We start from the raw sequence: 27,682 nt of genomic DNA, 5'->3' as shown, positions 1-27,682 counted from the left end.
CTTGACTTTTCTCATGCTACTCGCTTAACTACTTGCCTTTTAACTTTTGCAGAGTCTTGTAAGAAGTCAAAGTCAGTGGATCTGAGCCATTTCAGGTATTGAAAAAGAGATTCTGTCAAAGAGAAAGGATTAAAATCTTTCTGAAGATTAAAATGCTTCTGTTAATAGGAGAGGTTGCCTTAGAATGGCAGATACTCTGGAATCACAAGAGTCCTGTAGACCAGGAAAGCACGTATGGCTGCTGTAGGGAGCTGGTGATCTGACCTTGGTGTGCACATGCAGGCAACAACCTTACACAGAGGGACCGCTTGGCAAGTAGCAGAGTTGTGTGAAGCACGTGGTGGATGTAGGCTCTTACACATCATCTTACACAGTACTTTCTGCAACGGGTAAAGGTAGAACCTGCTGGCCCAAGGGACGTGCAGCAGGCTCGTACCCAGCCTTGCGCATGTAGCTGGCCGCTGCCTGTCTGCACTGTGGTCGTGCTGCTGTGGTAAGGCAGGGTGCTGCCCATTTGACTTGGGCCCTGATTCTGTATTGTGTGGCACTGCTCTCTTGAAAGCTGCTAGCAATTCATGGTTAAGTGGCTGAAAGTTCCTTTTTGGTTAGATAAATCACAGTTTTGTAACACATCCCTAGACTGCCTCTCACAGAAGGGTTCAGGGGCTTTCAGGCAAATAAACCTGCTAAAGTCAGATTAAAAGCTTGTTTTGCTGTCAGGTTGCTGCTGTAAGTGAAAATTTGGCAGTGAAAATCAAGCTGTGATGTGGTCTCGGAGTAAAGAGGGTTTGAAAACAGCTCGAGCTGGAGTAGGGAGGAAAGACAATGGAGTCCAAGGTGAAAGGACTTTGGATAATCTTTGACTGTTTGAAGGCAGGCATCTAGTGTGTTGGAGTGTATTTGGGGAACTCTGCTGCGTACCAAGGTATATTAAGATTGCTGGAACTGACTGCTAAAGGATGATGAGTTTTTACTTGCATGATTGTTGCCAGTTATATTAGTTATTCTTACTAAAAGTTGTGCTAGTATTAACTTAATCAATCCTTTAAACTAGTCTTATCTTCTGTCCAGAGCTGTTTTTACCAGGAACCTGTTAGACTGGGGAGGGAATTGTCTAGAGGAATACCTTTGAACTCTCTAACAATTTACAATTAAAACTAATTATGATTTGAAACGTGCAGGGTTAAACTTCTAAGGTAAGACTGAAAACACTTGTGTTTGATAGTATTTTAAAAACTTCCTGTGCAGTTTGTGAACTCCTTGATCAAGATGCATTTTAAATGCAATGTACTAGCTGCTGGGTACGGGAGGAGGGTAGCAGCTGATGGTGGCATGGGTCTGAGTGAGGCTTATGGCCCTGGCTTTCCTGTGTGCCCTGAGGCCTTACTGGCAGCGGATGCCTTCATGACTTGGGAAGCACAGCTAGGGTTGTCTGTGGCATAAGCATGATCCATCTTTCAAATGCTTTCCTGGAACCCCTGAGTAGGGGTATATTTTGCTTTGCCCCATGCTTCCACTTCCTCATTTTTGCTGAGGAACTAATTAATACTTTTAACTGTAAGATGGGTCAGGTTAATGATATGATCCTGAGCAGTGGGCCCAACCCCAAGGGTATTTTGCTTTAGGGGAGATGGCAACTTTTAAGTTCTGTAAGTTGGCTTTCCAGCTGAAGGCAATTCCTGGTGAGGTAGCCTCCTGGGAGCTGAATGACTCAACCCAAAACTTCATTTAAAGGATGCTTGAGTCTTCACTTTTGAGTTCCTGAAGCAAAACCTTCTACGTGTTCTTAAGGAACAGAAACTGTCTCAAAAGGTAACCAGCTACAGCTTTTTCAGGTTTTGGTTTAAAATCAGTGTTGTCCTGATCAGACTTGGTCATTGACTAGAAAGCCTTCCCAGATCACAGAGAAACAGAGCAGGCCTTGCAACTTCAGGTCTAATACATGCAGCAATGGCTGGGTTGTAGATGATACCAAACTGTAATTGAATCCTCCATGTATTACGAGTTCCAGTTTTACGTGAACTCCAGAGTTGTTTATTCTGAGTTACAAACGAAGTGGTTCTCCGTCTCCCTCAGCAACCTCTGGAAGCAACGACCTCGTGAGGTCTGGTGTTGTGGTAGCATTACCTTGGAAACTGCACAGGAGTTTTCAAAAAGTAGAGTAAGCTTTTGGACATCCACTGTGCTGCAGCAGTGGATGCTCCTCTCGCTTGTACCTGGGATAAATGCAGCTGTATGTAGCTACCATGCCTGTTCTTAAACTTGGCTCTGTGGGTCTGACAAGTGAGTAGTGGAAGTCTTACGAGCATGTCAGCAGCTTGACAAGAATGGCATGTTCATCCGTGGAGTGAATGGCATGTTCATCAAGTGACCATCTGTGCCCTGCCAGGAAATCCGGTAATGTGCTAGCCCCTCTGGTGAGCCGAGGCAACTGGCGGTCTACTGCGGCTACTGGCTGTGTTCCAGAGGTGTCTTGTGGAGGTTCACCTACCTCGTTGTTATCTGAACTGTTGTCTACAAAAGCAGGGAGGTTTTGTATCAGAGGGGCTTGAATTGAGAGTTGTTCCTTCAAGCACAAGGAGCTTATGCATTGCTTTTTACACAGGCCTTTTAATCTGTGAGTTTATAGAGCAGAACCTGAAATGATGCCTTCGGTGAGAACTGCATCACTGAGACAAGAGTGGTATTGGTATACAATGAGTGACAAGCTCATTGTCAATGAGATACACAGCTTCAGAAAACCAAAGTATTCCTTCTAGCTGGAACTGAAGATTGAAGAGAAAGAAATAGTATTTTGATGAGAAACAGGGCTGCTGCTAACAGCTTCATTGTTGCCTCTACATCTGTTAGGAGATTTACGTCATTTGGTATCACTGAAGGTGTGTTGTTTCATCGAGTTTGGTGGAGCAGCGGGATGTAGGGTGAATGTCGGGGCAGCTTTGGAGCTGTGTTTTGTACTAGCTGGTAGAATATGTGCTCAAGCTGCAGCCCATGTTTGTAACTGTTTCCCCTTTATAGTAGGGAAGGTGCATGCTAGGTTCTTAAATATACTCTGTAGTAGGCTGTGGTCTTGCATGGAGAACATGGATTCTTACAGTTGTACTCCTTTCAAGTCTAGTGTTGTTGCGTTTTATTTACACATAAAACAGGAGTGAAGGGTATGAGAAGTGGTAAGCAGAAGAGGCTTAAATGTGTTTGGGGTTTTGGGTACTGTAGCATTAAATTGTCTTTTCCCAGAAGATTAGAGTCAAATGGCAGTTGGAAGTGGCCTGTACTATATACAACTTAAGAAAATGTAGGTGTATTCCTGTTTAAGTTTTCATGCCCGTACTTCTGAATCTGTGCACGCGGAGACTCACTTCGTTCTTTGTGGCAGCGACTAGACTGACCACGAAGAATGCGTGGCCTTCAGGTGCCAGTGAAGTTGTGTGTAAAGTGGCTGCGTGTTCCTTTGCTGCACTTGTTGTGCAGGGTGTCTCTTGGCTTACTGATGCTGAAGTAGAGCACAGTGCAGTTTGCAACTCTTTTTCAGGCTGTCACTATCTGAAAACTTTTAGAGTACATGTGCTTCTGTAGGGTGGAGCAGTATTTTTCTGTTGCTCAGGATGATACTTGACATGTTTAATGTTCTGGAGTTAAAGCAGGGCGGTGTACAGCAGGTGGTGCAACATGTGCTGGTGGGGAGTGAGTGCATTACTGATCTTCATGCTCGCTGATACCTGCAACCAGGAGGTACGGAGGGAATCCTCACTCGGCTGAAGTTGGCTACACTGAATTGACATGTATAACTGACAACTCTGAAGGGCTTTCCTCCTTCAGAGGATATCGGGAGATGATCCCCACCTTCAGGAGGCTGTAGGCTCTTCAGCAGGTGTTCCATGCTCAATATCTACTCCTGTCCACATCAATGTTGAACTGTGGTGGGAGCAAGGTTTGCTTGGGTCAGCACTGTAAGAAGCTCAGCAGTAGCACTAGGAAGGCTTCAGTAGTCTGTAGTGTCAAGTCAGGAGGCTTTCAGCTGGGCTCCTTAAAAGTTGAGAGCCACTGAAAACAAAACCAAACTTGTGTATGCTTTACGGTAGTTGGGGTATGTGGAGCTCTGCGTCTCTACTGCAAGAATTCTGGGGGACTTCATACTTTGGGGAAAACCCCAAGATTTACCTCTTTGATGTAATGCAACTTTCTGTTGTAACAGAAGAGGACTTGGTTAGTGGTGGCCTCACAATTCGTGGGAAGTAGAAGCTGGAACTCCTAGAGCTCGTCTTTTCAAGAGCTTAAATACTGCCTGTAAATAACAAAAGGCCATTAAGTGACAAGCTTTTTCCATTCCTGCAATCAGCTTGTCTTGATCATTGTCCTTAAATGTTTTGTCTATCAAAAGCTTCACATAAGTCTGGTATCCGAGACTCCACTGTGGACTGTTCCTGGTAACCCTTGCAGGCTGTGAGGTGGAAAGCTGAACGTATGATGGGCCAGGGACAGCATGGGAGCATTTCCTGAACACTAGATTTAGTTGTCCTGGTAATGGTTGTCTGCTGTTTGTTTAACTTTCTAGACTGAGCTAGTACACAAAAAAGTTAGTGTGTTTGGGCCCATCATGCAAAGCAGGTCAGTGGCTGAGCCAGAAATAGAGCTGACAAAGTTTCACAAAATTTTACTCTATTTGCACTTCCCACTAAATGTCCTCCTCCTGAGCAAATTGCCAGTGTGAGTTACTGGTGACAATGTGTGGACTCTCTTTCTGTTCTGGGCTGAAATTTCGCTTCAAATTGAAACTCGGTCTAGTTCAGCAGTATTCTGAATTACTCAACCTGTTCAGCCAGAGCAATTGAGAGTCATAATAGGATTTCTTCAGAGGGAAAATGTGACTGACACAGGTACTTGAAAATTGAGGATTTCCATTTGTGGGCTAGAAGTTCTGTAGGTGCAGAAGGCTTTGTGTTTTATTCCATTTAACCTCCTGTATTCCCTGATGCATACGTCTGGAGGTGAAACAACCAGAGGTTATTGAAGTTTTGTATACTGCAAAAAGGATACTGCAGGCTTGAGATGAACTAGATCGCTATAGCTGGAGCAACCTGGGAGCCGTTACAATACAGGGGATAAAATAAGGCTATTGAGATACTGAGAATTGTTGGATTGAGGTCATCTTACCTCCCCGTGACCTGGAGATAGTGGAGCATATAATACCTGATAGTGCTTTGGATTTCTTAAGTTCTATTATCAATGAAGGCAAACCTGATAGACCCTGTGACTTGATGAGGATTGCTGTGACTATTGAGTGTGGAAACCTAGAGAGGAAACTGATGCCTATGCCAAATGTGTTACCTGGATTTAAGATGTAACTTCACTTTCTGGGGTCCTGGCTATTAGTTTTGTGGTGTTGCCATTCTTGTGGCTTCAGGAAACTCACTGATGTGAGCATCATGAGCAAGAATGGTAGCCAAAGTGCCCCTAGCAGCTTTTTTAGCAATAACATGATTGGTTTTGAAATTAAATGAACTAAACTGTTCCTGTTTTTTTAGGAGTTGAATGATCTGGCACGTGATCCTCCAGCACAGTGTTCAGCAGGGCCTGTTGGTGATGACAGTAAGTATGCTACCATCAGCAAACACCTGCAGTCTCTAACTTTCTTTCCTTTCTTCTAAAATGGGATGTCCTGTTCCTTTAGCAAGGAGAAGCTCTCTGTTTCTTTTGGTTAGAGTACTAGATACTACTTAGCATACTAATCTTAAATCAGTTACCATTCTGTATCTCTTAATACCTTGTGCATCACTGGAGATCTATGTTACTCCCATTTTATTGATTGGGCGACCCTGTGCACTGAGGACACCTTAAATGACGCATTTTGAATTAACTGTTCCGGCGTTCTTGTAGGGCGTGCTGTCTGCAGAAGTTCGTAAACTTTAGTAGCTCTGTGGCCAAACCAGCAAGCAGCTGCACACAGCTTTCTGGACTATTTTGATAGCTAAACTGTATATGCTGTAGTCACATGGTCCTGTAGCAGTAAAACAATCTACTCCTAATACTAGATGCTAGTACAGCAAGGTCAAAGTTAACTGTATCTTAAACAGGAGTTAGTTAACACTGCATTTTTTAAGAGGTTTACATGTAGTCCTTGGGGATAAGAGGTTAGAATGTGAATGGAAGGAAAACTGGTTGGTAAGTTAAAGCTTGAATCGGGAAGTAATGTTAAATTTTTTTTAAAGAAGTTTATTAGTTACTGTGGTCAAGTGAGTTATAGGAACACTGGAAACGTTGATTGTTCTTTAATCTATTTTTGTGCTATTATAGAGCACACCAGGGTATAAGAACTGAAAAACAGGTTTGACTCGTAATTTTTAGGCAAGATTTCATTCAATTTGGAGTACTACTTGTGGCTTTCTCAGTAAGCAAAATCAGAATGTCTAAATCCTGCTGTTGTGACTAAGTTGTTGCTTGATTTGGACATAGCTGCTTAGGTATGAGATAGGAGGTGCAGGTGGCGTATCCTTACATCACATGATGCTGTTTGATTTGAGTACAGTTTTCAAATATGTTAGCCCTGCCAGGTTGCATGTAAGGGATAGCCTAGGACTGTCTTTTTGGCCTACACATCAGCTGGTCATCTTTCTTGGGGAAAGGTGCAAGGTGTGTGATTTGGAGTTGTTATTCTGTCCTTTTGAAGCTTGAGGAGCTGTGTTAAAGCAGCAAAACCCCAATTATCCCTTAAAGTCCTACTTTTACTTTTTTTTTGGTCTAACATCATTTTACAGTAGGATCATCTGTCACCTTGTGCATGTATTTTTGCCTAGGGAGGAGGCCAAGATACATCATGTGACTTGACCTAATGGTGTTTTTGTGGATGCTTCGTAGTCGTAGGTAATGTTCCCCAGTCTGGTTTGATTAGCTGTGAATAAGGCAACTTAATTGTTGCCCTGTACTTTATGGTGGTTTTCTGTGAGAGGCCTTTAAACTGCAGTGGTTTTGCAAGCTGTACAGTTGTACATATTAACTAAGTTTTCACACTTCCTGGTGAACTGCTTTTTTTATAGCAGCATTAAACTCTTGGTCATAGCTTAGATGAGCAGGATCAGTAGGATGTTTGCAATGAGAGAAGAACGCTTGCAAATTCACCTTTTTGCTTTAACTTTACCATGGGCCTGCATTAAATGCAGTGGCATTTATGCATAAAATGCCTGAGGTGAAGGAATGTTATGCTCTTGTAGCAGCTCTGCTGTGTAGAAAAGGCTACCTAAGAACACTTGGAAGCCTTGACTGGGATGCCCATTAAACGGTTTGCATTGAAACTTGCTCTGCAGTGTGGTCTCTGTGACAAGTGTGCTGTTCGGCAAAGTATCCAAGCTCATGAGTAAGGGATATTTAAGTAGGGGAACCCTCCATCTATGTGCGAAGAATTCTAGGTTTAGGTATCCTTTCTAAAAGGAAAAAAATTAGCTGCCAACCTCTTTCTGAATCATTTCTGAACTATTCAGAAGTGCTGAAGCATATAGAAACTTACACATTCCTATAGAAATCTAGGACTAGATAGGTTAAGTGCATTTTTTGAGAGAATGAAAATGGGGAAATTAGTGGAGATGTTACTGTTCTGCAATGCTCTCAAATAAGTGAAAGCTGCATTTGGTTTTGAGGGTTTTTAGCAGTAGTGTCAGGCTGCTTCTAGTTACTCCACAACTTATTTCTGCTTTCAGAATAGAATTTCAAAGAAGCTTGTAGTTCCATGGAAGAGAAATCACTAAGATGTAGAGCCAGTCTGAGGCTTTTCTTCCCTTAAATTATCATGGCACAAATTACACTTGCTAAACTACTTCATAGTTCAGAAAGACTATCGAAGGTGATGGAGATTGTCTGGTGCAGGAGGTGGTATCATAAGTTGGTGAATGCTTGTAATGGAAGGTTAACTGCTGAACACAGAAAGCTTTAAAGTAATACTCAATTCTTCTCCTCATGCCATCTTTCTGAAAGACTTCTAATGAAAGACTTTGACTATTGAGAGCAACACTTTGGGTGTATGTAAGTGGGATAGCAGTGGCAGCAACAGAAAGGTCCCTTCGCTGAGATCGCTGTGCTCTAGGTCTGCCTCAGTTGCCTTGTCAGAATGGCGTTTCTCAGAGTTCAGGACATGCTGTGCTTGCAAAGTGGTACCTTGTGGCCAGTCCAGCCGATGTGAGCTGTCCCCAGTTACAAGCTTCTTGTCCCTGTAGTTCATAAGCTTCAGGAAGTGAAGAGCTGTTTCTGCCTTATTAACTGTAGGGACAGGATTTTCTTTGTTGTGGTAACATAGTTTTAGTTGTCTTCCAACTACCTCTGGCCTTTGTTTTAGAAATACAATTGGGACTGGATTATACTAATACACTTCCGAAGTGCTATGCAGTGGCTTAGTTCACTTCCAAATGTGTACCTGTGCTTAGCTACTGAAAGTCAGCAACCCCCTTACTTTGTAAATAACTTTTTGAATGGCTGATTTCAAAGTCAAGAGTCAATTGAAATAAGCTCTGCATGACAATTCCATCATTTAGTTCATCAAACTTGTCCTGGATGTTGTGAGAATCTAAAGGTTAAACAAGGACTTTCTTTGAGTCTGGGGTGGGAGTTGGCAGGGGGGAACCAAAACCACCAACTGACCTCTTCTAGTTTGTAAAATGTTAAGATTCACGGTGTTTTTCTTTCTGGTTTCTTCTTGGGTTTAAGACAGAGTTGGTTATATTGGCTTCCCTTTTCAGTGTGCAGAGGTATGCAGGTTAATGTCCAGCGCTGTCGATGTGTGCTCCAGTGCAGTCACAGTGAATCTTACCAGCATCTACTGATGCCTGTGAAATTCTTGGTGTTTTTTCTTGTGATTAGCCACACTCTTCACTGCTGGGTTTCTGCCCCACCCTTTGTCCTCTTCTAGGTTTCTCACTGTCCTGCTGCGGGTGAGGCAGACTTCCTGTAAAGCTGTCTGAACCTTTTAAAATGGGTGAACACTACCTGTAAACACATGGGCTACTGTCTTGATTTCCTGACACTACAAATGAGTGTAGAGTTTCTCAAAAGGCTAGCTGGTGTTACCAGCTGTAGTACCCTTTGTAATAAACCTGCTGCTTTAACCAAACGCTCCTCTCCCCTTGCCTTGGCAGGGCTGTTCCCACTCTGCTTTTTTTTCCTTTCCTTGTATGAGATCATTCCCAGTTATAATGCCTGTACCATGTGTCATTAAAAACTGCTTATGCTAGACTAGAACAAGTAGTGCCACTGTGGGCCAAAAGTACTTTTGGCACAGGTAGTCTTAAAAGCTATAGATATTAGTTGCAAGTTAAGTACATAGCTGCAGGTGACTTCAACTTCTGTCTTGAAGACTTGCCTAGCAACAGCCGGAGTCTTCTGTACAGCTCCCCAGTTGTATATAGCTCTGCTACATTCTGAAGATGCGATGTAGCTGATCTTCGTGCAAGAGGGAAACTTCCCACAGTACTGCATAGCAAATGATTTGTTAGGCTGGTGCTCTTAGCACAAGCTAGCGTTAGAGCCTTTGGAGAACGTAGGAACCTCAAGAAATTCCTAATGTGCCTCATACAGATTAACAGCTTTGATGGTTTCCTTATGTTCTGCAGCATAAAGACATTCTTCACGAATCTTCTGTATTGCCAGATTAAGACGTTCTCTTGGACAGATGCATACAAGTGAGACTTAATTTTTGTCCATTTAACCTGAAGTGGGTACTAGCAGATCCTGGTCACAAGTGTTGAGCAGACTATCATTCTTGCATTCTCTTAAGACTTGTATTGCTTTGTGCTGCTTTAATGAAATCTTGAGGCCTCTGTGGAGACTAAGCTTAAACGCTCAGTCAAGGTAACACTAGCTTAGGTTACCTCTTTACATATGGTATATTCAAAGCTTAGGCTTGCCCTCCATTTAACTAAGGATCCATGTAGGAAAGATCACAGAATCACTAGGTTGGAAAGGACCTTCAAGATCATCAAGTCCAACCATTAATCCAGCACCACCATGTCCCCTAAACCATGTCCTGGAGTGCCACATCCACATGTTTTTTGAACACTTCCAGAGATGGTGACTCCACCACCTCCCTGGGCAGCCTGTGCCAATGCCTGACCACTCTCTCAGTGAAGAAATTTTTCCTAATATCCAATCTAAACCTCCCCTGGCACTCCCCTTACCTAAGCAAGCTCTGAGTTCATACTGTACCTTTACTGTAGCTCGCTCTGAGGGCAGTGCAGTCATTGGAAACTGGGCTTTCATTCGGGTGCTTCACTGGAAACAACAAAGCTGAACTCACAAATTTGTTGGATCTGAAATGTTGACTGTGACTGGATTTCTATTGTAAAGGGATTTTTTGCAGGGCACAACATGTGTGTGGCATCACAGCAATCCCAGAGTGTGCACCAAGTGTATGTGGAGTGTTGAGTACTTAGCTCTGTCTCTGTTTAATTCTTTGGCTTGCTTCCCTGCAGTCTTTCAGAAGACTTTGTTTTTAAAATAGACTTTTCTGTGGTGCTTTGTCTGGAAGTAAGTAGTTCATTACTTGAGCTTCCCCAAACTGAAGTAAATCTTTCTCTTTTTCAGTGTTCCATTGGCAAGCTACAATAATGGGACCAGTAAGTATAGGAGAATCGATGTTCATAATTTTTTATGACCAGTCTTCTTGTAATAACTCCTCAAACTGCAATGATTCTTTTTCATTAACAGAATGACAGTCCCTATCAAGGTGGAGTATTTTTCTTGACAATTCACTTCCCAACAGATTATCCTTTCAAACCACCTAAGGTGAGTGGCTTGTACCATAAATCTATTAATTACCATATAGTGTGATGTACATTTGTGACCCTACACTGAAATTTTCCTTCTTCTGCAGGTTGCATTTACAACAAGAATCTATCATCCAAATATTAACAGTAATGGCAGCATTTGTCTTGATATTCTACGATCACAGTGGTCCCCAGCACTAACTATTTCAAAAGGTACCTCCAATGCTCGTTTCATTTTATTCTGCTGAAATGTGTTATTGATTTGGATTTAGAATGTAAAAACTGCTGCATTCCTGCTGTCAGCCATTTCTGTGGTCACTACTTCAGTCTTGCAACTCTAAATCTAGCTTGCAGCCAATTCATGAGCACAGGATGCTCTCGACATCCAGTTTCCCTGTCACCACAGGGAGACTGTTCAACTTTGCCAGTGGATCAGAGAAGTCCTCCTATGCTAAGTACATAGTCTTGCCACCTCACCTCAGTCTAAACACTTTAACTAAAAAAAAAACAACTAAACCAAACACAGAACCAAAACAAACAAAAATCCACCCCCAAATTAAACCTAATACATGACAATGGAAGACTTCAGTGTTCAAAATGCACACCAAGTAAAATACATAGGGGAACAGTTGTGGCCTTTACAAAGCACTGAACTGCTTTGATTCTTTGTCATTTTAAAAAAAGTCCCTTTTTCAAGAGAACATCAGAACTCGGTGTTGGTCACATTTTTAACAAAACTTCCAATGATGTGAGTTACTAAAACATGTTTTAAAACTTAACAAGCTTGCACTATCTTAATTTTTTCTTTAGCTAGAAACATCTTGGTCCCTGTGAACTGTGTTAGCTTGTGGGGTGCTGGAATATGTCCTTTGCCTGGCAGAACAGTATTCATATTTAATGCAAATAGGAGGTTTTAAATACCTTCAAAGAAGACCCAGCGTGCAATTTGACTGATTTTTCTGGCTATTGAAAGTGTAGATCTAGGGATTGTAGATCTAGCCATGGCAATAGAGGATACTTTTGGTCTCTTCTGTGCATGGACCATGTCCTCACCATTTCATTTTTTGTAGCTTCACGCTGTTTTGTAATTAAATGCTGCAAACACCACATTTAATTACTATATCCTTCATGTTGTGTTTGTCCCAGCTCTGTGAGGCTATCTGGTTGCCTGTAATTATTCTCTCCAACTACATGTGGTGTTCCCACACACTTTCTTTTTGGTTCAGATGTATGACTTGTGTTAAATCATAACTGTCCCCCTTTTACTGAACTCACAAAAGTTCCTACCTTCTCTGTCCAGCTAAAGGCTTCTGTAGTTGTAGAAACAGATGAAAAGGCAAACCAATATCTTGACTTATCTCTTTGACAGAAATTAATCTACCAGTGCATGAAGCTGAAAGTCTTCACTGAGTTGAGGGAACTGAAGAGATGGTGTCAGTCAAGGGGAAAGTGATTGTCAGGTTGATGCAGCTTTGCTTACAAGTGCTTTCAGTCAAGTACTGGCTACTGTTGGAAGCACTAAGTTAGCAGACATCAGTTCTTAGTACTACATTTTGATTAAATTGCTCTATAGCTGGTTAGAATACTGTAGTTGGAGAATGTGTAATGTGGCATGGTATATTACTTTCATTTGTTTTAGAGTCATAAAATGACCATATAGGCAGTGGGGTGATAGCACGTTTGAAAATACTGGAGGATAGACTGGAATTAGGACAGTTGGAAAAAGATGGGGTAAGAATTTAAGAAGGGCATCAATAGACTGCTTATTAATGGCTGTCAGCTTTAGTCACAAAATACATCTTGACATTAATTTTGCAGCCCAAATACAGTTGCAGTTTGCTCTTAACATCTCTTATCTTCTCCTGTTCTCTGCCTTGAACTCTTTTTTTTCTTACCCTCTTTAAACTGCATCCTTGTGGCCTAGCTAGAGTAAGCCATGGGATCGGTGTGGCCATTCTAGGCTACTTAGCCCCTTCTATCACCCAGTCTCTATCTTAAAGTATGCTCCCTGAGATTAAGTGTCTTTATTGTTGATCACTTTTCACTCATTGCAGAAGTGTTCATATGAATGCACAAAACCCATACAGATGTCACCAGTGAGAAAACAGTCTTGTCCGAGTTCCCTTGGTGTTCATTCCATTAAGGAATTAAAGGCAGCAAAAGAAATTCTTATGGGTGACTTCATAGAAATTCAGAATACTTCCCTCAGAAATAATAGGGATGTCTTGTCAGAAAGCAGACCTCAATAAGAGGCAAGAGCTGATACTTAAAAGAAGCATTCCCATCTTGAACAAGTATAAATAAATTCCACGAAGGCAACTTCAGTCATGTAGGATGGAGATCTTGTTTTCAGTCAGTTTAGAATTGTGTCTTTGTAGACTCTGGAGCTATTTCAGCTCTCTAGTAACTCTTTGATTAGCCTTATCAAAGAATAAATGTGTTGCTAGTACGAAAATCTGTTGCGATAGGTAATTAGAAGCGAGTAACCAGACTTAAGTTATTCAGCATGAAGCTTGCATCCCTTCAAACCAGCAATTTAGTATTTGTAGTGTAGGTTTCTTAAGAGTATTTCTAAATTGTGCCGCCCTTTAAAAAGGGATGCTATTGGGAGTAAGCTGTTTGAATTTAAAACTTGTAAGCAGGTAACTAGAACACAGCTATAAAAGTGTATAGAGAAATCAGGGAAGACTAGAAACAGTTCTTCTAGGAAACAGTTTATCATACACAACTTCCTGCTCCTGGGGCATCTGGTAGACAGCATTGTCAGCAGCTCACATGGGCTAGATGTTATGTTGCAATTAATGTGTGGTACATGAATATGTTTTTCACTCTCACCTGCAAGGAGAAAGGTGAAGGGGTATACATTGACTTCCTTTTAATCTGTAGTGCCACTCTTCTGGTGGGAAGACTGAAAAATCATGACAGTGCTACCTAATCATCCCAGTTAAGGTGTTGGCTCCTCATGCTCTGGAGGATGGTAGGCTGCTCCAGACAGCACTCAAAGTATCTGGTTTGGGAGCCTGCCCCTGCTCCCGTTGGGTAAGACGGCAAAGGCCTGAGTGTGGGGCTATTGGAGCAGTTTTGAGACAGCTAAATAAATAAGGAAGTTACTCTCCCTCTGTAAGCAACTTGATAAAGTCATCTTGGCTTGGATGTGACAGTAGAGGTGGCTAGTGTCTTGGGTTTTTGTTCTGTCTTTCTAAATGTTTGTCCCTCCTAGACTTGTTAAAACAGGTTCTGATGAATTGGGAGAACACCACTGAGTGTCTCAGTAGAATAGCTAACTTCCTTGTATTAGTAATACTAAAGTAAGTGTTCCTTAAAGAATATATACTATAGAATAGATAATCTAAAAATACAGTCTTAAACACACCTTGGTGGTTAATTTAAACTCCAAAGCTTAAGCAGAATGCGTAGGCCTAAATTAAAAATGTTGTCTCAAAAGTCTGCATAAATAAGAATCCCTGTGGCCTTAAACAGGGGAATAAAGTGTTTTAACATGATCATAACTGTTCTCAGACATTTTTGGGAAAAAACCCGCTTTCTCTTGAATTTGGCAAGTGAATGTGCAAGAGTTAATACTAAACTGAGGTACTGCTTCAGTAAAGGTCAGGCTTACTTGCTCTGTCCCATCCCATGTCTCCCCACTGTATTTTATAACTAATGAACCACGGTGCTTATATTAAGTGTGGTGAAGACCCTGCCTGGTGAATGGCAGTGAGCAACTTCAGTCTTATTCACTCAGGAGTTCAGCTCACACTCTTCAAACTCTTCCATGCCCAGTGCAGTGTGAATTTTCTGTGGTGCTGCTCTTACAGGTGTTCAAGAATTGCGTTACTAAGACTTACTGGGTGAGAATTCCCAAGTACCCAGCAACCTAAATGAACTTGATCTTCGCAGTGCAGTTTTCGAAATTGGGAAGTTGGTTTCTGATCATCCTCTTGGCATTTAGTTTGCCTGTTGTAGTGCTTAACCAAATGGCTGGGGGTGGGTCATGACTTTGTCACATAGCATGGATCAGTCTCTTCGTATGTGCTGAGTTAGGGTTGTATAGGAGAATTTCAGTCTAGAACTTCTGCAGCTTTAATGTAGCTTCTCATGTAACTTCCCAGATGTTGCCCTTGCTGCAAAGAAGGCTGCACTATGAGGAGTGTTGCTAGCAGGTTGAGGGAGATGATTGTTCCTCTGCTTGGCAGTTGGAGCACTGTGTCCAGTGCTGGGCACTCCAGAACATGAGAGACATGGACATACTGGAGAGAGTCCAGTGGAGGGTCATGAACATGATGAAGCATCTCCTGTTACAAAGACAGGCCAAGAGAGCTGGGACTCTTTAGCCTGGAGAAGAGGAGGCTCAGGGGGTATCTTACCAATATATATAAATACATGATGGGAGGGTGCAGAGATGGCAGAGCCACTCTCCTCAGTGGTGCCCAGTGACAGGACAAGAGGCAGTGGGCACAAACTGAAACACGGGAGGGCCCCTTGGAACATCAGGAAACACTTCTTTTAATGTGAGGATGCTGAGCACTGGCGCAGGTTGCCTTGGGAGCTTGTGGAGTCTCCCACATTGGAGATATTCAAAAACCATCTGGACATGGTCATGGACAACCTGCTTTAGGTGGCTGTGCTTGAGCAGGGGGGTTGGACAGGATGATCTCCAGACATCCCTTCCCACCTCAACCAGTCTGTGATACACTGGGCAAAACTTAACTTTTCTTCTCTTGTCACCAGAAATTGTTGAACTGACTTAGCAGGAATTCAAGTTGCTTTGAAGCAAGAAGTTTAAACTGCTCAGATTTAAAGGTACACTTCCTGTGAGACTAGGTAAGACTGCTGGAAGAGTTTGAAATGGGACTATGGTTAAGAAATAGGATTTAACTCAAGCAGAGTCTGGAGTTGCTTTAATTTGTGCAAATGCATCTTGCCCATTCGCAGTCAGAAGACAGTAATTTGGTAGCTAGCCCTTGAACTTGTTGGACAGTAGTGTTTTCAGTTGTGTGTTAATGTTACAAGCTTAACATTTGTGAGTGCTAATGAAACCTTCTGACAACTGTATGCCTCAAAGGTTTCAAGGGTCTGGGGCCTGAAACTCATAGTGATTGTATGGGTGAAGACTCCTTCCAGGAGTCAGCTTTCTTCCTATTTTTGAGGAATAGTGATGTAAGTAGTAGTGGACCTTGATGTGGAGGCTTTTGGCTGTCAGGCTGATGATTAGCAAGGGGAGGAGCCCTAGCTGGTGTAAGAAGTAGGACAGCTGGATAAAGCCTCCAAAATGGAATTAAGAATTCCTCAGCAGCAGTATATGTCCAAAGCTCAAACTGATGCCAGCAGGGATGTTTTATAATCCTCAGAGTTCCAGCCTGAATTAAACCTGAGCTGACAAACTTTGTTACTTTCATATTTAGAAACTTGGCTGGATGAGCTGGATCAAAAAGAGCAGCACTGTCTGTCAGAGCCTGTGGCCTGGTCTCCAGGACGATGGCAAATTGCTTTCCATAAAGAACTTACTGTCGTAATATGTGTCATTCACCTGGGGCAGACCAGGCAGGATGGGCTGCTTCCATTACTGTCAACTCATGATGCTGGCATGGTGTGCAGGAATTGACACTTCCCTGATATATCTGACTGCTCCATGTCAGTGCACGAGCTTTTTGATTGTGTGGTGATCTTAAGACTACTGTGTTACTTCAGGTAGGACAGACAGCTGAGTAAGTATCATCCTGCTGTCCTGACAGTCTGGTATACAACGTAACAGTGTCATCACCACCTCAGTATTGTGACAAAAACTTTGTTGGTGCAGTCTTTATGCTTGCTTAAGAGATGGAGAAGACTGGCTTTGGGTCTGCTGAGGCCTTTTGCCCCATGCAGCAGTTGAGCCTACAGGAATAACTTTTTTTTTAAAAGGCAATTTACCTATTCCCCTCATCCTACTGACTTAGTGATGTGCTCTTTGCCTTTAAGATAAAAGTTAAGATAGCAGGGGCCTTCAGGGAGAGAGCCAAGGCTTTCACTTGTGATCAGTGTTTGACCTAAGCTGCTTGGTGCCCAAGAAAACTCTTTGCTCCTAGCTGAATTCTGGATTGGCTATCTTCAGAGAGCAGTAGCTGCACCAAACAGCTGTTGAATCAGAACACAACCAGTTAAGATGTTTTTTCTGTGTAGCTCATTACCTTGGAAGAATTGATGCTTCCTTTTTATTTCCCTGCAGTGAGTCAATTGGAGATTCCATTGCTCCTCAGTTCCTTCTCCTTATCCTGCAGTGTCCCATAGATGGGTGCCTTACTGAAGCAAGTTTTGTTTGCAATTCCAGCTAGGCTTAAACGGTAGTATCTATAGTGGCTAGTACCCTATACTGAGGGGACAGCTGGAAGTGATGGATACTGGACCCATTTAGGCTTTGCAAACTAAGTGAATTATTTGAGTTTTGAATTTGGAAGATGACTTCTTCATTGAGAAAGTGGAGATAATCATCAGCTCCTTTAGGCAATCTTTTGGGAATCCATGCTTAACAGGTCGCGTCTCAGCCTTCTGCATCAAAAGCATTTACACTTCCTGATTAACTGGGATCACTGTTTCAGTACAGGGTGATAGGGCAGAACTAATATTTGCCTTTCTAATGCTGATCTCTAAGAAACCAGAAGGTGTAGCTTTTGGGTCTACAATGCCCTAACAAGGCCTAAATAAAGTCCTTCAGTGATGAGCTGAATGGTTGAGCTTCTGTAGAAATCAGTTTAGTCCAATTGACTTGAACATCAGCACAATGTGTGCAAAGGTGTGTTAAACACTGACTTGTACAGAGCTGCTTCTGGCTCCTAAAGACCACTTCCAGCAGCAGCTACATGCTCTGGACATACAAGGGTGTGTCATAGCTGCATGATGCACTTGGTTATAAAGTCATTCCTGACATCAACGGAAGCTAATTGCCATGTATAAACTGCTAGGCACCTTTGACTTCCCCTGTTGACACTCTAGAGAAGATGTCTGTCTTCTGGCTGTGGAGCTTATTCCCTCCACCTGGAGCTGAGGGCTTGTGGCTTTTAAGAGCCTGTTCACCTCTTGAGTTCCAGGAGGTTTGACACGTGTCAGATTTGTACGGGCCAATAGACAGATGGTTTAAATTGTTTTCCCTATTACTCATTTGGCTAGTGCTGGAAGGATCTGTGGAGAGCTGACTTCATGGATTGTCCTGACGAATGACTGGGCTGCTTCATAGCAGAAGAAACTCAGCCATGGAGTTTATGTATTGAATTTGCATCTACTCGCACATTCCTGGCAGAACCAGGAAGATGTAGTTGCTATTTCTGATGGGCAACTTCTCTTAGTGATGTAAGAGCACAGCACAGAAATCTGGGAAGATGAGGTTGATCTTGCAGCAATAAGCTGTAGCTAAACTTGTTGACAAGCTGTAAATGGCATGATTCTCTGCATAGAGGAGCTGCCTTGAGAAAGGCTGTCCTTTCACTTCAGAGTGGTGTGTACTCTGTAAAGGGAAGTCTTGCAGTGGAAACTGGGAGCAGAGTTATGCTGCGCTACACTAGCAGACCTCACTTTGCCTCAAAGAGCACATTGCTGGAGCATTCTTTAGTGTTAAGTGATCATTCTGCTTGATGAGAGTGCATTTGTATCTTTGCTTTGTGGGGAAGCTAAGCCCATTACTTTTTTAGAAATACTCTGTTAGCAGCCTTTCTGCTTGATTAGTTTGGTTCTCCCAGTTCCTTGGTCATGAAGTACTTGGTCCATGCTAGTCCATAGCAGTAGGAAGCCCACTAAAGGCTGAGTTGTTTTTGTTGTCTGCAGTAGATAGATGGGGATCATAGCTGAAGTATTGGAGTTAAATAGGCTGCATGGTTGGTGAAAGAAAACAAAGCTGAAGCAAAACCAGTTTTTGAAAAGGAGCTTTAAACTGACAATGCTTAGGTTGTTTAACGTTTTGCTCCAGACTGGACTGCTTTGACAGTTAAGAGTGAAGAGGTGAGAAATAACTCTGTACTTGAACCCCGTGAATCAATGGGAAATAAAATTATTTATATTGCTATTACTGACAAAATCCAAGCTTAAGTTCTGAAGAGTGCACACTTCTGCTGTCTCTTTTGGTGAAAGACTCGAGAAGGGATGCTGTCAAACTGATACCACTAAGAGCCGCTTTGCCTGTGGTCATGCAGGATGGGTAGGACAAGATGTAAAACAGTGTCATTTGCCTGTCTCACATACTTATTCAGCCTGATTCTGTGGTTACAAAAACTTGATTTTTGTGAACTGTCTTTTAATTGACTCCTAATCTTGTAGTTATTTGACTAGTAAGTGTTGAGGCTTTGCTATGAAATTCATTGCAATAATGCTTGATGGCAGAAAGACGGTGGTCTGTTGATTCTCTCTCTGTTCTGCAGTGTTGGTCTAATTAGTCGTTCTGATGCATCAAAGAACTCTTATACATAACTGATTTTTTTAAGGATTACTTTCTCTTTTCTCTTGTACTTGGCTCCTTAAACTTTATGGGAAAGTCCCTTTTTCTAAGGGTTTTTTGTAGTGGTCTGGAGGCTGCTTATATTGATTGGTCTACAACATGTGGATATACGCAGTGGTCTGGTGGAAAAACCTTGAGAGAAGCTTCCTGAGTTTATTTTGGACAAATAGCTGGATTCAGCAGGCTATTAAAATCTATTTTACATTCCCAGTTTAGATAAGTCTCAGTTAATGTTTTTCTTGCTGAGGCTATACAGATAAAAAGGGAAAGATGTGAAGTTACCAGCAAGAGAAAGCATAAGGGAGAATAGTTTTGATTAATGAAGACTTACAAAAATAAAACCAAGCAGCTGAATGTGGCGGTGTAGTTTGAAGACAAATAACTGTGTCCATTTTTATTCAAGGTTCTTGGAGTGATGCTTTTATAAAACAAGTGAATTGCTGAAGAATGAAATCTAGAAATACTTTTTTGAAGTGACTAGACTGGCAGAATTCATCATGGGAAGCATTTGGCTACTGACTGAGTTCTAACAAACCACAGCCTGTTTTAGTAAAGAGCATTAGTGGCATGGGGTTTTTTTTAATGGACAGCAAGTAGCAATGATATGCTTATGTTGATAGCCTATAAAGCAAGAACTAAAACTCCTAGACTAGGACAGGGGTTAACTCTCCTTCTGGCAAAGGAGGTGCTGGTCAAGGCAGACTTGCATCTTGCCAGATAAAACTGGCTTATGGGCAGCGTCAGCCTGTCGGACTGCTGTTGCTCGGAGTAGCAACACCCTGGTTGTCCTGGTGCCTGTGCTGACCAACAGCTGAACACAACCCTTGGTCAGATGCTTAGAGCAGATTGCGGTGGGGGTTTTGCAAGGCTGATGTGAGGTGTACACGGAGGAACTCCCACCCAGTAGCATGGGTGTTGGGGAAGGGGGAGTTGTAGTGGTTGGGGAAGGTAGTCGGAGAGGACTGGACAGACTTGCAACTTGGTTCTGCTGACGAACGGTGAGCCATCTTGTTCGAAGTCCTTGGTTATTAAAGGACTGTGGTAAGATAAAACTTGAGGGAGAAGTTGTAATAGGTGACTAGAAAACTCTGATGGGATTGCCTGTGCTTCCTGTTAAAGGGAGGGGACAGATGTTAGCTGTTTTAGTCATCCTACCAGCTGAAGAAGCTTCAGTGACCAGAGCAGTGGAGTCTGACAAATACAAAGAAATAAGCTACAGGAAAATAGCTGGAGAAACAACTGTGGTGAAGCCAAACTGACAGCAACAGCTGCGTGTAAGGTGGCAGAGAGATTCCCAATGCTGAACACGAACATGAGTTTTACCCAGTGTACGTGGAGGGGAAAAAAACCTAGCGCTGAAGCTGATGGAAAGTGCTATTGGTACTAAATGTGCTGCATCCCTTGCTAAGGGACAGCAGTTCAGGACTAGTGGCTTCTACATGCCTCCAGCACAAAATTGAAGTCTCCACGCTCTGAAGCTGTATTCGAAGAGGTAGTTGAATAAGTGATCTGAGTGTTAGTTGATGGTAGAGAATAATTAGGCTCTTAACTCTTTCACAAGAGTTCAGTAGAAAATCAGGAAAAGTTGTTCTTTGTTCTAGAAAGAGAAATATATTCACTTAAATCAGGAGCAGTTTATTACTAAACGTGTTCTACAAGCATTTAACTTTTTGAAATTGACAATTCATTAGTGAAGGGTCTACAGAACTATGTAGGAAAACTGAACTAACTGGGTTTCTGGGTTCTTGGTGTTCTCATCACTGAGCAGGTAGCTCAGTTAAGACCTAGTAAAGCTTTCACTTTTGTCCTGCTTGGAAAAATCTTCCCCAGTTTACATGAACATTGGCTAAGAAGGCTAATAGCATCCTCACTTGTGTCAGAAATAGTGTGGCCAGCAGGAGTACGGAAGTGATTGTCCCCCTGTACTCAGATCCAGTGAGGCCACATGTTGAATGCTGTGTTCAGTTTTGGGCCCCTCACTACAAGAAGGACATTGAGGTGCTGGAGCGTGTCCAGAGAAGGGCAACAGAGCTGGTGAGGAGTCTGGAGCACAAGTCTGATGAGGAGCAGCTGAGGGAACTGGGGTTGTTTAGTCTGGAGAAGAGGAGGTTGAGGGGGGACCTTATCGCTCTCTACAACTGCCTGAAAAGATGTTGTAATGGGATGGGTGTTGGTCTCTTCTCCCAAGTAACAAGAGATGGGACAAGAGGAAATGGCCTCAACAACCTAAATGAGGCTGTGAATATCAGGCCTATTCTCCCCTTTTTTCTCTGGCTATATCTAGCTGTTCTTTTTGTGATCTGTTTTAAACTATCTTAAAAAATTAACCACCACACCCCTCACCCCCCAAACAATAGTGGAATGCATGCTGTTCTCTTCCATTTTTTCAGCAGGGTAGCTCTGCCTCCTGCTCCACAGCACAGTAGCTGATGGAAGTTTGAACAGATTTGTGTTTAGTGCCTTCAAACTTCTAACTGCTGTCATCTCCAACTTGCTTGGAGGATGCAGTGTGACAACTCAGCTGTTGCTGCTATTGGTGAAGGGACATATGGAGTGGCAGTGTTTGATTAAAACAGGCTGAGAGAAGGCAATACAAAGGAATGTTTGGCATTTCTTAAGGGGGGTAAGACATCCTTGACATGCCTCATGTAGTGTTGTCCCAATATGCTTTGCTTATAACTTGCTGCCTTCTCATCTCTTCTACTCTGGTGTGAACGTAGGAATGTGCACGTGCTATTTGTAGCTTTACAGGCAATCTCCTGACTCCTTATTACGGATGAAGGTTGCCGCCTCACTGAGCGGCTTCATATGAGCGGGATGTGGCTTCTGGGTATATATACAGCATCTATTTATACTGAAACTTCAAAGTTCAGGGCTTTCTGGCTGGTATGAGTGCAGTAAGCTATGCTTTCTTGATTAATTTTGAATACTGTTCAACAGTTCAACTCAACCTACCTTATGCTCAGAAAATAATTGGGTAAAGCCTCTTAATTCTCTGCAAGACTAGCATTTTTTTTTTAAAACAGTTCTTAGGTATCTGAGCAGCTCATGCTTCCTTCACCTCAGTTGGATCTGTCTGCTGTTTGACTTTCAGTGCTTCTGCAAGTCATTAACAGTGAGGTTGTCTGGTTTAGGGAAAAGCTGAATTTCAAGTGCAAAAGCAGGGATGCTTTCTGAGAAGGCTTGGCAGGTATGGTTTTGGATAGAACACTTCTGCTTTGTGATTTAAAGCTGTTACAGATACACCTGTTCGAGGTTCCTGTTGTGGTGGTGGTATTTTAAAAACTTGTGGTCATGCAGAGTTGCATAGTTAAATGGTAAGGATTTTTGTTCAAGATAACTTGGCTGAAGGTATGTGGGATTACTGCTCCTTGGCATCTAAAAAAAGGTGCTAATACTAATGGCTAGAGGGGAAGAAAGTGGGTGGGCTGACTTCTACACTTCTGAAGGTGTCTTCAGCTGCACTTAAACTCTAATTCAGTATCTGTTTTTTTCTCTCCTTAGTACTTTTGTCCATCTGTTCTCTGTTGTGTGATCCCAATCCAGATGATCCTTTAGTGCCTGAGATTGCACGGATCTACAAAACAGATAGAGAAAAGTGAGTATGGAAGCCAAAAATTATATAATGTTCTTGACACAACAGAATCCCCACTTAAATAGTAAATGGGAACTGAAAGGACCTGCTATTTGGAAACGAGTGTGAATTTTGAACTGTGGTCTTTTTAGTGATTTTTTTTTTTTTTTTTTTGTCCTGGTATCTGTAGTACAGCTATCTTAACAGCACCGCATTGCTGTAGGAAAAAGGTATCTATGTCAGTAGAAGTGAAGGATGTAGAGGCCTTGTACTTCTGTGGTTTTATTACTGCATTTTCATTCCCCACAATGGTCTTTCGTTAGTGTTGTAGCTGTTAATTACAGGTTTGCTTGATTTAATGAAAATGTGAACAATGCAAATCTGTTTCCTGTGGAGCTCTTAAGTTGGATGTGACCAGCTTTTAAGAGCCTTGACTGCCTGCTTTAATTCTACATAACCAGCAGAGGGAGAACAAGTTACTCTAGTGGGAGACTGTTTCCATGCTAGCTGTTGGTGCTGGAATCATGCAAGTAAAGAAATAACGAAAATACCCTGTTTCATCTTCATTTGACAACACAAGGGAAGAAAAAGTGGTGTAGGGGTGGGGTGGGAGGACTCCAAGCTTCTATGAAGTAAAAAGCAAGAATGGAGACAACTCTAGCACTAGTGAGCACTATAAAAGCAACAGCTTAATGACAGTTGTAATTGCTGTTCTACCTCACTGTTGCCTTCCAGAGCTGATCAGTAGTGTTAATTTCTGCAGCTATATGGTCATCTGATGAGAACAAGATAGGAAGGGAAAATGATCCACAAACTTGCTTTCTCTACTGCATACTTGAGAAGCAGTGTTAGAGAAGTTCATGCATCCTGTTTTTAATGAGAGCTGCAAGAGTAGTAGTATGTATTTCGAGACACAGCTAACAGTGACTGACTGCACTTAACGTATGCAGGACACTTCCCTATTTTTTCCAAAAACAGGGGAATAAATTTTGTGCATAAACGTAACTGGACTTGCTGCGTGAGTAGTCTCAGAAGAGTGAAGTAACAAATCCTCTCGCCTTCATGAGTTGATTGTCAGATTCTTTAGCTTAAAGAACACTGTCTACAGACCAAATTCCAGCACGAGAACCTAGCTGATGTACATAACTAGGAAACTTCTTGCTATAAGTGTCTTAGGCTTTTTCTACAAATTCTGTAGAAGACAAACAACTTGCCTTCTGTTGTCAGAAATAAGCTTTTATCAGTGTGTCAGTCACGGTGACTGCTTTGTTTTACATAAGTATCTTGAGCTTCCTTTAGCAGTGGCTCTGGCTTCAAAGGATATTTGGGTGCAAAAGCTACAGGTGGATTGGGAAAAGGAGCATATTGTGCCTTCAGAATAAAAAAAATTCCGGTGGACAAATAGTTGTGTCCTGATAGTCATTGAAATAGCCAAATGCAATGTGTAGCGTGAAACAAGCCTGTCGGGGTTTGGCAGCTGTATGTACTAGGTGTAACTTTCTAAGGGAAGAAGAAGAATGGGGTGGGAGGGAAACATTAATGTATTTTTTCCAGAATGCCAAAACTAAAACCTGCAGTAATAGCTTCCCCAGGGATGTAGCAGTTGGGGGCTAGGTAAAGACTTCCTGAAAATACTTTCCCCTCAGACCTGTGCTAGCTCTGTTTTGTGGCTTGAGTCGCCAAGATCTCACATTCTTGTTGTAAATATGACTAGTTATTTCTCTTCCATGAAGTACTGTGGGCATTCTTGTTTCTGTCATTTGCCTAATATCTCCATTTGCTCTCTAACTTTACAAATCCATGATATTACTGGAGAGAATGTAAGTTCATGTCATGTGTAGACTAGACTGCTGGAGTCGAAATGCTGTTTGGATGTTATGTTAAGTAAATCCTCTTTTTATACATACAGGTACAACAGAATAGCTCGGGAATGGACTCAGAAGTATGCGATGTAATTAAAGAAATTATTGGATAACCTCTACAAATAAAGATAGGGGAACTCTGAAAGAGAAAGTCCTTTTGATTTCCATTTGACTGCTTTCTATGAGCCCACGCCTCATCTTCCCCTGTGCACATGTTTACCTGATACAGCAGTGCTGCGTGTTGTACATACTTGGAACAACAAAATAGAAATACTGTATTTCCCCGTACCAACATTGACTCCTAGCAGAGAAGTGTGTGTGTGAAAAGCTGGTTCTTCAGTCATAACTTTGTGAGCCTAAAAGCATTCCTTGTTGGTTTAAATTGGGTAATAAAATGTGAATGGGAGAGTTACGGTGGATTTCATATTTCTAGGGACAGTGTTGCCAATCTGTTAAGGATTTTGAGTGGAATCCTTTTAAACTCATAACAGTTATGAAAAGCAAGGTGAAGAACTTGAAGCTGTTTCTGTATTCATTTTATTCTGAAGGACCTACACCTTAGGTAAATGTTATGACCAATGAGATAAACTGTACCCACATCCTGTGTTTAAGGTCTAAGTTTAACTGGTCAACATTTAAATGGATTGGAGCTATTAGTGCATCAAGTGATGTTGATTTGTTTCAACTCTCTCCCCTCCATACTTTTTTTTTTTGGTTTGTATGTGGTTTCTCAGTTAATACATAGCTAATAGCTCTTATTTTTCTTAGGTTTTTTAACTGCTTAGGTCTTTCTGGATGTAAGGGTAAAAATCCATTTGACAGAAAACTTGTGTATATTTAAAGACCCAACTGCTCCCCTGGAGCTTGTACGTTCAAGAATGATTAATCTGTGTAATAAACTGATTACTACAGTCATTACATATAACTTTGTGTGAATAGGCTTTTAATTTTAAGAGCAGTTTGTTACAGGCTAAAACGAATGGTGGATTTCTCTAAAACTTTAGCATTCACGAACGGTTGCATTTGGAAGTCATGAAGCAGGTTGGTTTGCATCACACAAGGCTATGCACCTGAACAAGACAAACGTAAGCTTAAGCACTTACATGAAACCAGGATGTGTAGTGTGCCAGGAACTTGACTGTTAAACCAAATAAGCAGTTTACTAAATGAGAATCTGAGTGACATTTTACAAAGCCTAACGGTATTATTCCCACTTGCATGGGACCTAACACAATGCATATGTACTGTAGGTAAGTGAAACCTTATGTAACTAAAATAATGGATGTAAAAGGGTAAAAAAGACAAAAAAAAACCTACCAAACACATCAGCACAAACTTTCATAAAAATGTAGCTTTTACATAATTACTTTGCACTAAACATTTGCAAATGTTCATACAGTTTTAAATTGTACTTGTATGTGTCTTTTTTTGAACAAAGTCTTCACTTGAATCTAGTGACAAATGTAGTTTGAAACTTTTCTTTGTATACAAGTGTATTTGGCAGCATCGTTGGTGTGAAATAGGTGAGTCTGCAAGTTTATCTCCTAGAATTGTAAACAAAGCCATCGACTACGAAGCAGAGGCTGTAGCCTCCAGCTCTCCAGCCACAGGGGTCTGTCCCACCCATTTTCAAAATGCATCTTTACACTCTTACACAAATGAGGAATAAATGTCCACTGCTTTTGGTCTAAATCTGTTCCACTTGTCTCATCTCTCAATGTCCTCGTGTGTGCACCGCTGGATGTAAATGTTCGCAGTGTTTCTTGGAGTCCTCTTGCAGCAAGCTGTAGGTGAAGCGGGGCTACGTGTGCATCTCCCGCAGGCACGAAGACTGCGGCTCTAGCAACGGGACGCTGCTGTGTGGGGACGAAGCAGCTCTCGCAGTGGAGCGGAGCTTCACTGGGAAAGAAATGGAGCGTGTGGCCGTGCTTCCTGCCCGAGTGACAACGTAGGGGTGACAGCTGCTGCGGGGAGGGGGAACGTGACGTGCAGGAGTATGACCTGGCTCTTGGGTCATCTTGAGCTCTTGGTGCTCTTACGTTACGTCACAAGGCGTTGGCGTCTTTACTGGTTTAGAAAGCAGTATGTGGCCTGTCGCTGAAGCGTGGCCCTGGGTAAAAACCTGTTGCGTTGTCAAAACTAGACGAAGCTGGTGGCTGCTAGTGTGTCTTTGTGTAACTACCTCTGGCCTTACCTTTTACTGAACTGTTGCAGCGTGCAGGCTAATGCTCCTGCTCCCCCCCGTGACCAAGGGAGAGCATCCATCTGTGATGGAGTTGTCCTTCCACCTTCTGCAACGGTTCACCAGATGTTCAGTTTCTGAGAAGTACGGGGACGGGGGCTTGGAGTGGTTGCAAACCTTGCAGCAAGCTTTTTTGGGGATTCCCCCCTTAACTGCTTTGTGAGCCACCCAAGAACAATTGATTTTATTTTTCGTGGCAGATTTGGCTGGTTTTTGATACTGGCAGTCACTGGGAGAGATCAGAGGCCAGTACAGGAGAGGAGAAGAGAGCAGTTAACAAGCGTGGAGGTTGGTGATTTTCCTTTCTGCTGGGGCAGAAGCCACATACGACAGGTGACAGGAAGGTCATACAGCCATACATGAGCTGAAACAGTCTTGAACGTTAGAACAGCTTCAGCTTAGATACAGTATTAGCACATCTGCTTGCGTTGGGGTGACTGTCTGATACTTGCAATGAAGTGTTCAAACAGACCAGACTTCCTTGCTGATGGCTTGACAAAAACTTGTGGTATGGTAAAAGTAAGGCTGGTGATCCTGAACTGGGGAGTACGTATGCTGTCCCTCATGTGGGCTGACCGTTTGTTGTTGAGGGTTGTACTGTGAAGGATGTACTAGATGAAGGAGCCTTTTTTTCCTAGGATTTAACTTAAAACCTGATCCAGCTTAGCCTTTTTTGGGACTAGAAACTTGGTCTCTTGAAACCATGTATTGTGTATGTTCTAATGTAAAACAGCACAAGAAGCCAGGGGCTCTGGTCGTTGCCTTTCTAGGAAATCTGAACTTGTCACATCATGA

At 42.3% G+C, this 27,682-nt stretch overlaps 1 protein-coding gene across 1 annotated transcript in view; it reads left to right on the top strand.

Moving 5' to 3' along the window:
- The window catches only part of UBE2D2 (ubiquitin conjugating enzyme E2 D2), a gene marked incomplete at its 5' end in the record, with an annotated part of 28,981 nt that extends 4,185 nt beyond the window's left edge, over positions 1–24,796 (top strand). The window contains 6 exons of the mRNA XM_082006325.1: positions 5,526–5,589; positions 10,564–10,595; positions 10,687–10,764; positions 10,853–10,958; positions 22,714–22,807; positions 24,693–24,796. Coding sequence (XP_081862451.1) covers positions 5,526–5,589; positions 10,564–10,595; positions 10,687–10,764; positions 10,853–10,958; positions 22,714–22,807; positions 24,693–24,738 — 420 coding nt within the window. The 3' untranslated portion in view covers positions 24,739–24,796. The remainder of the gene's footprint in view (positions 1–5,525; positions 5,590–10,563; positions 10,596–10,686; positions 10,765–10,852; positions 10,959–22,713; positions 22,808–24,692) is intronic.
- Between the last annotated feature and the right edge of the window lie 2,886 nt (positions 24,797–27,682).

Source organism: Phaethon aethereus (assembly GCF_964289735.1).
Source record: "Phaethon aethereus genome assembly, chromosome: 14".
NCBI lineage: Eukaryota > Metazoa > Chordata > Aves > Phaethontiformes > Phaethontidae > Phaethon > Phaethon aethereus.
The sequence above is the reverse complement of the archived record's forward strand: the minus strand, read 5'-3'. Positions and strand labels throughout refer to the sequence as shown.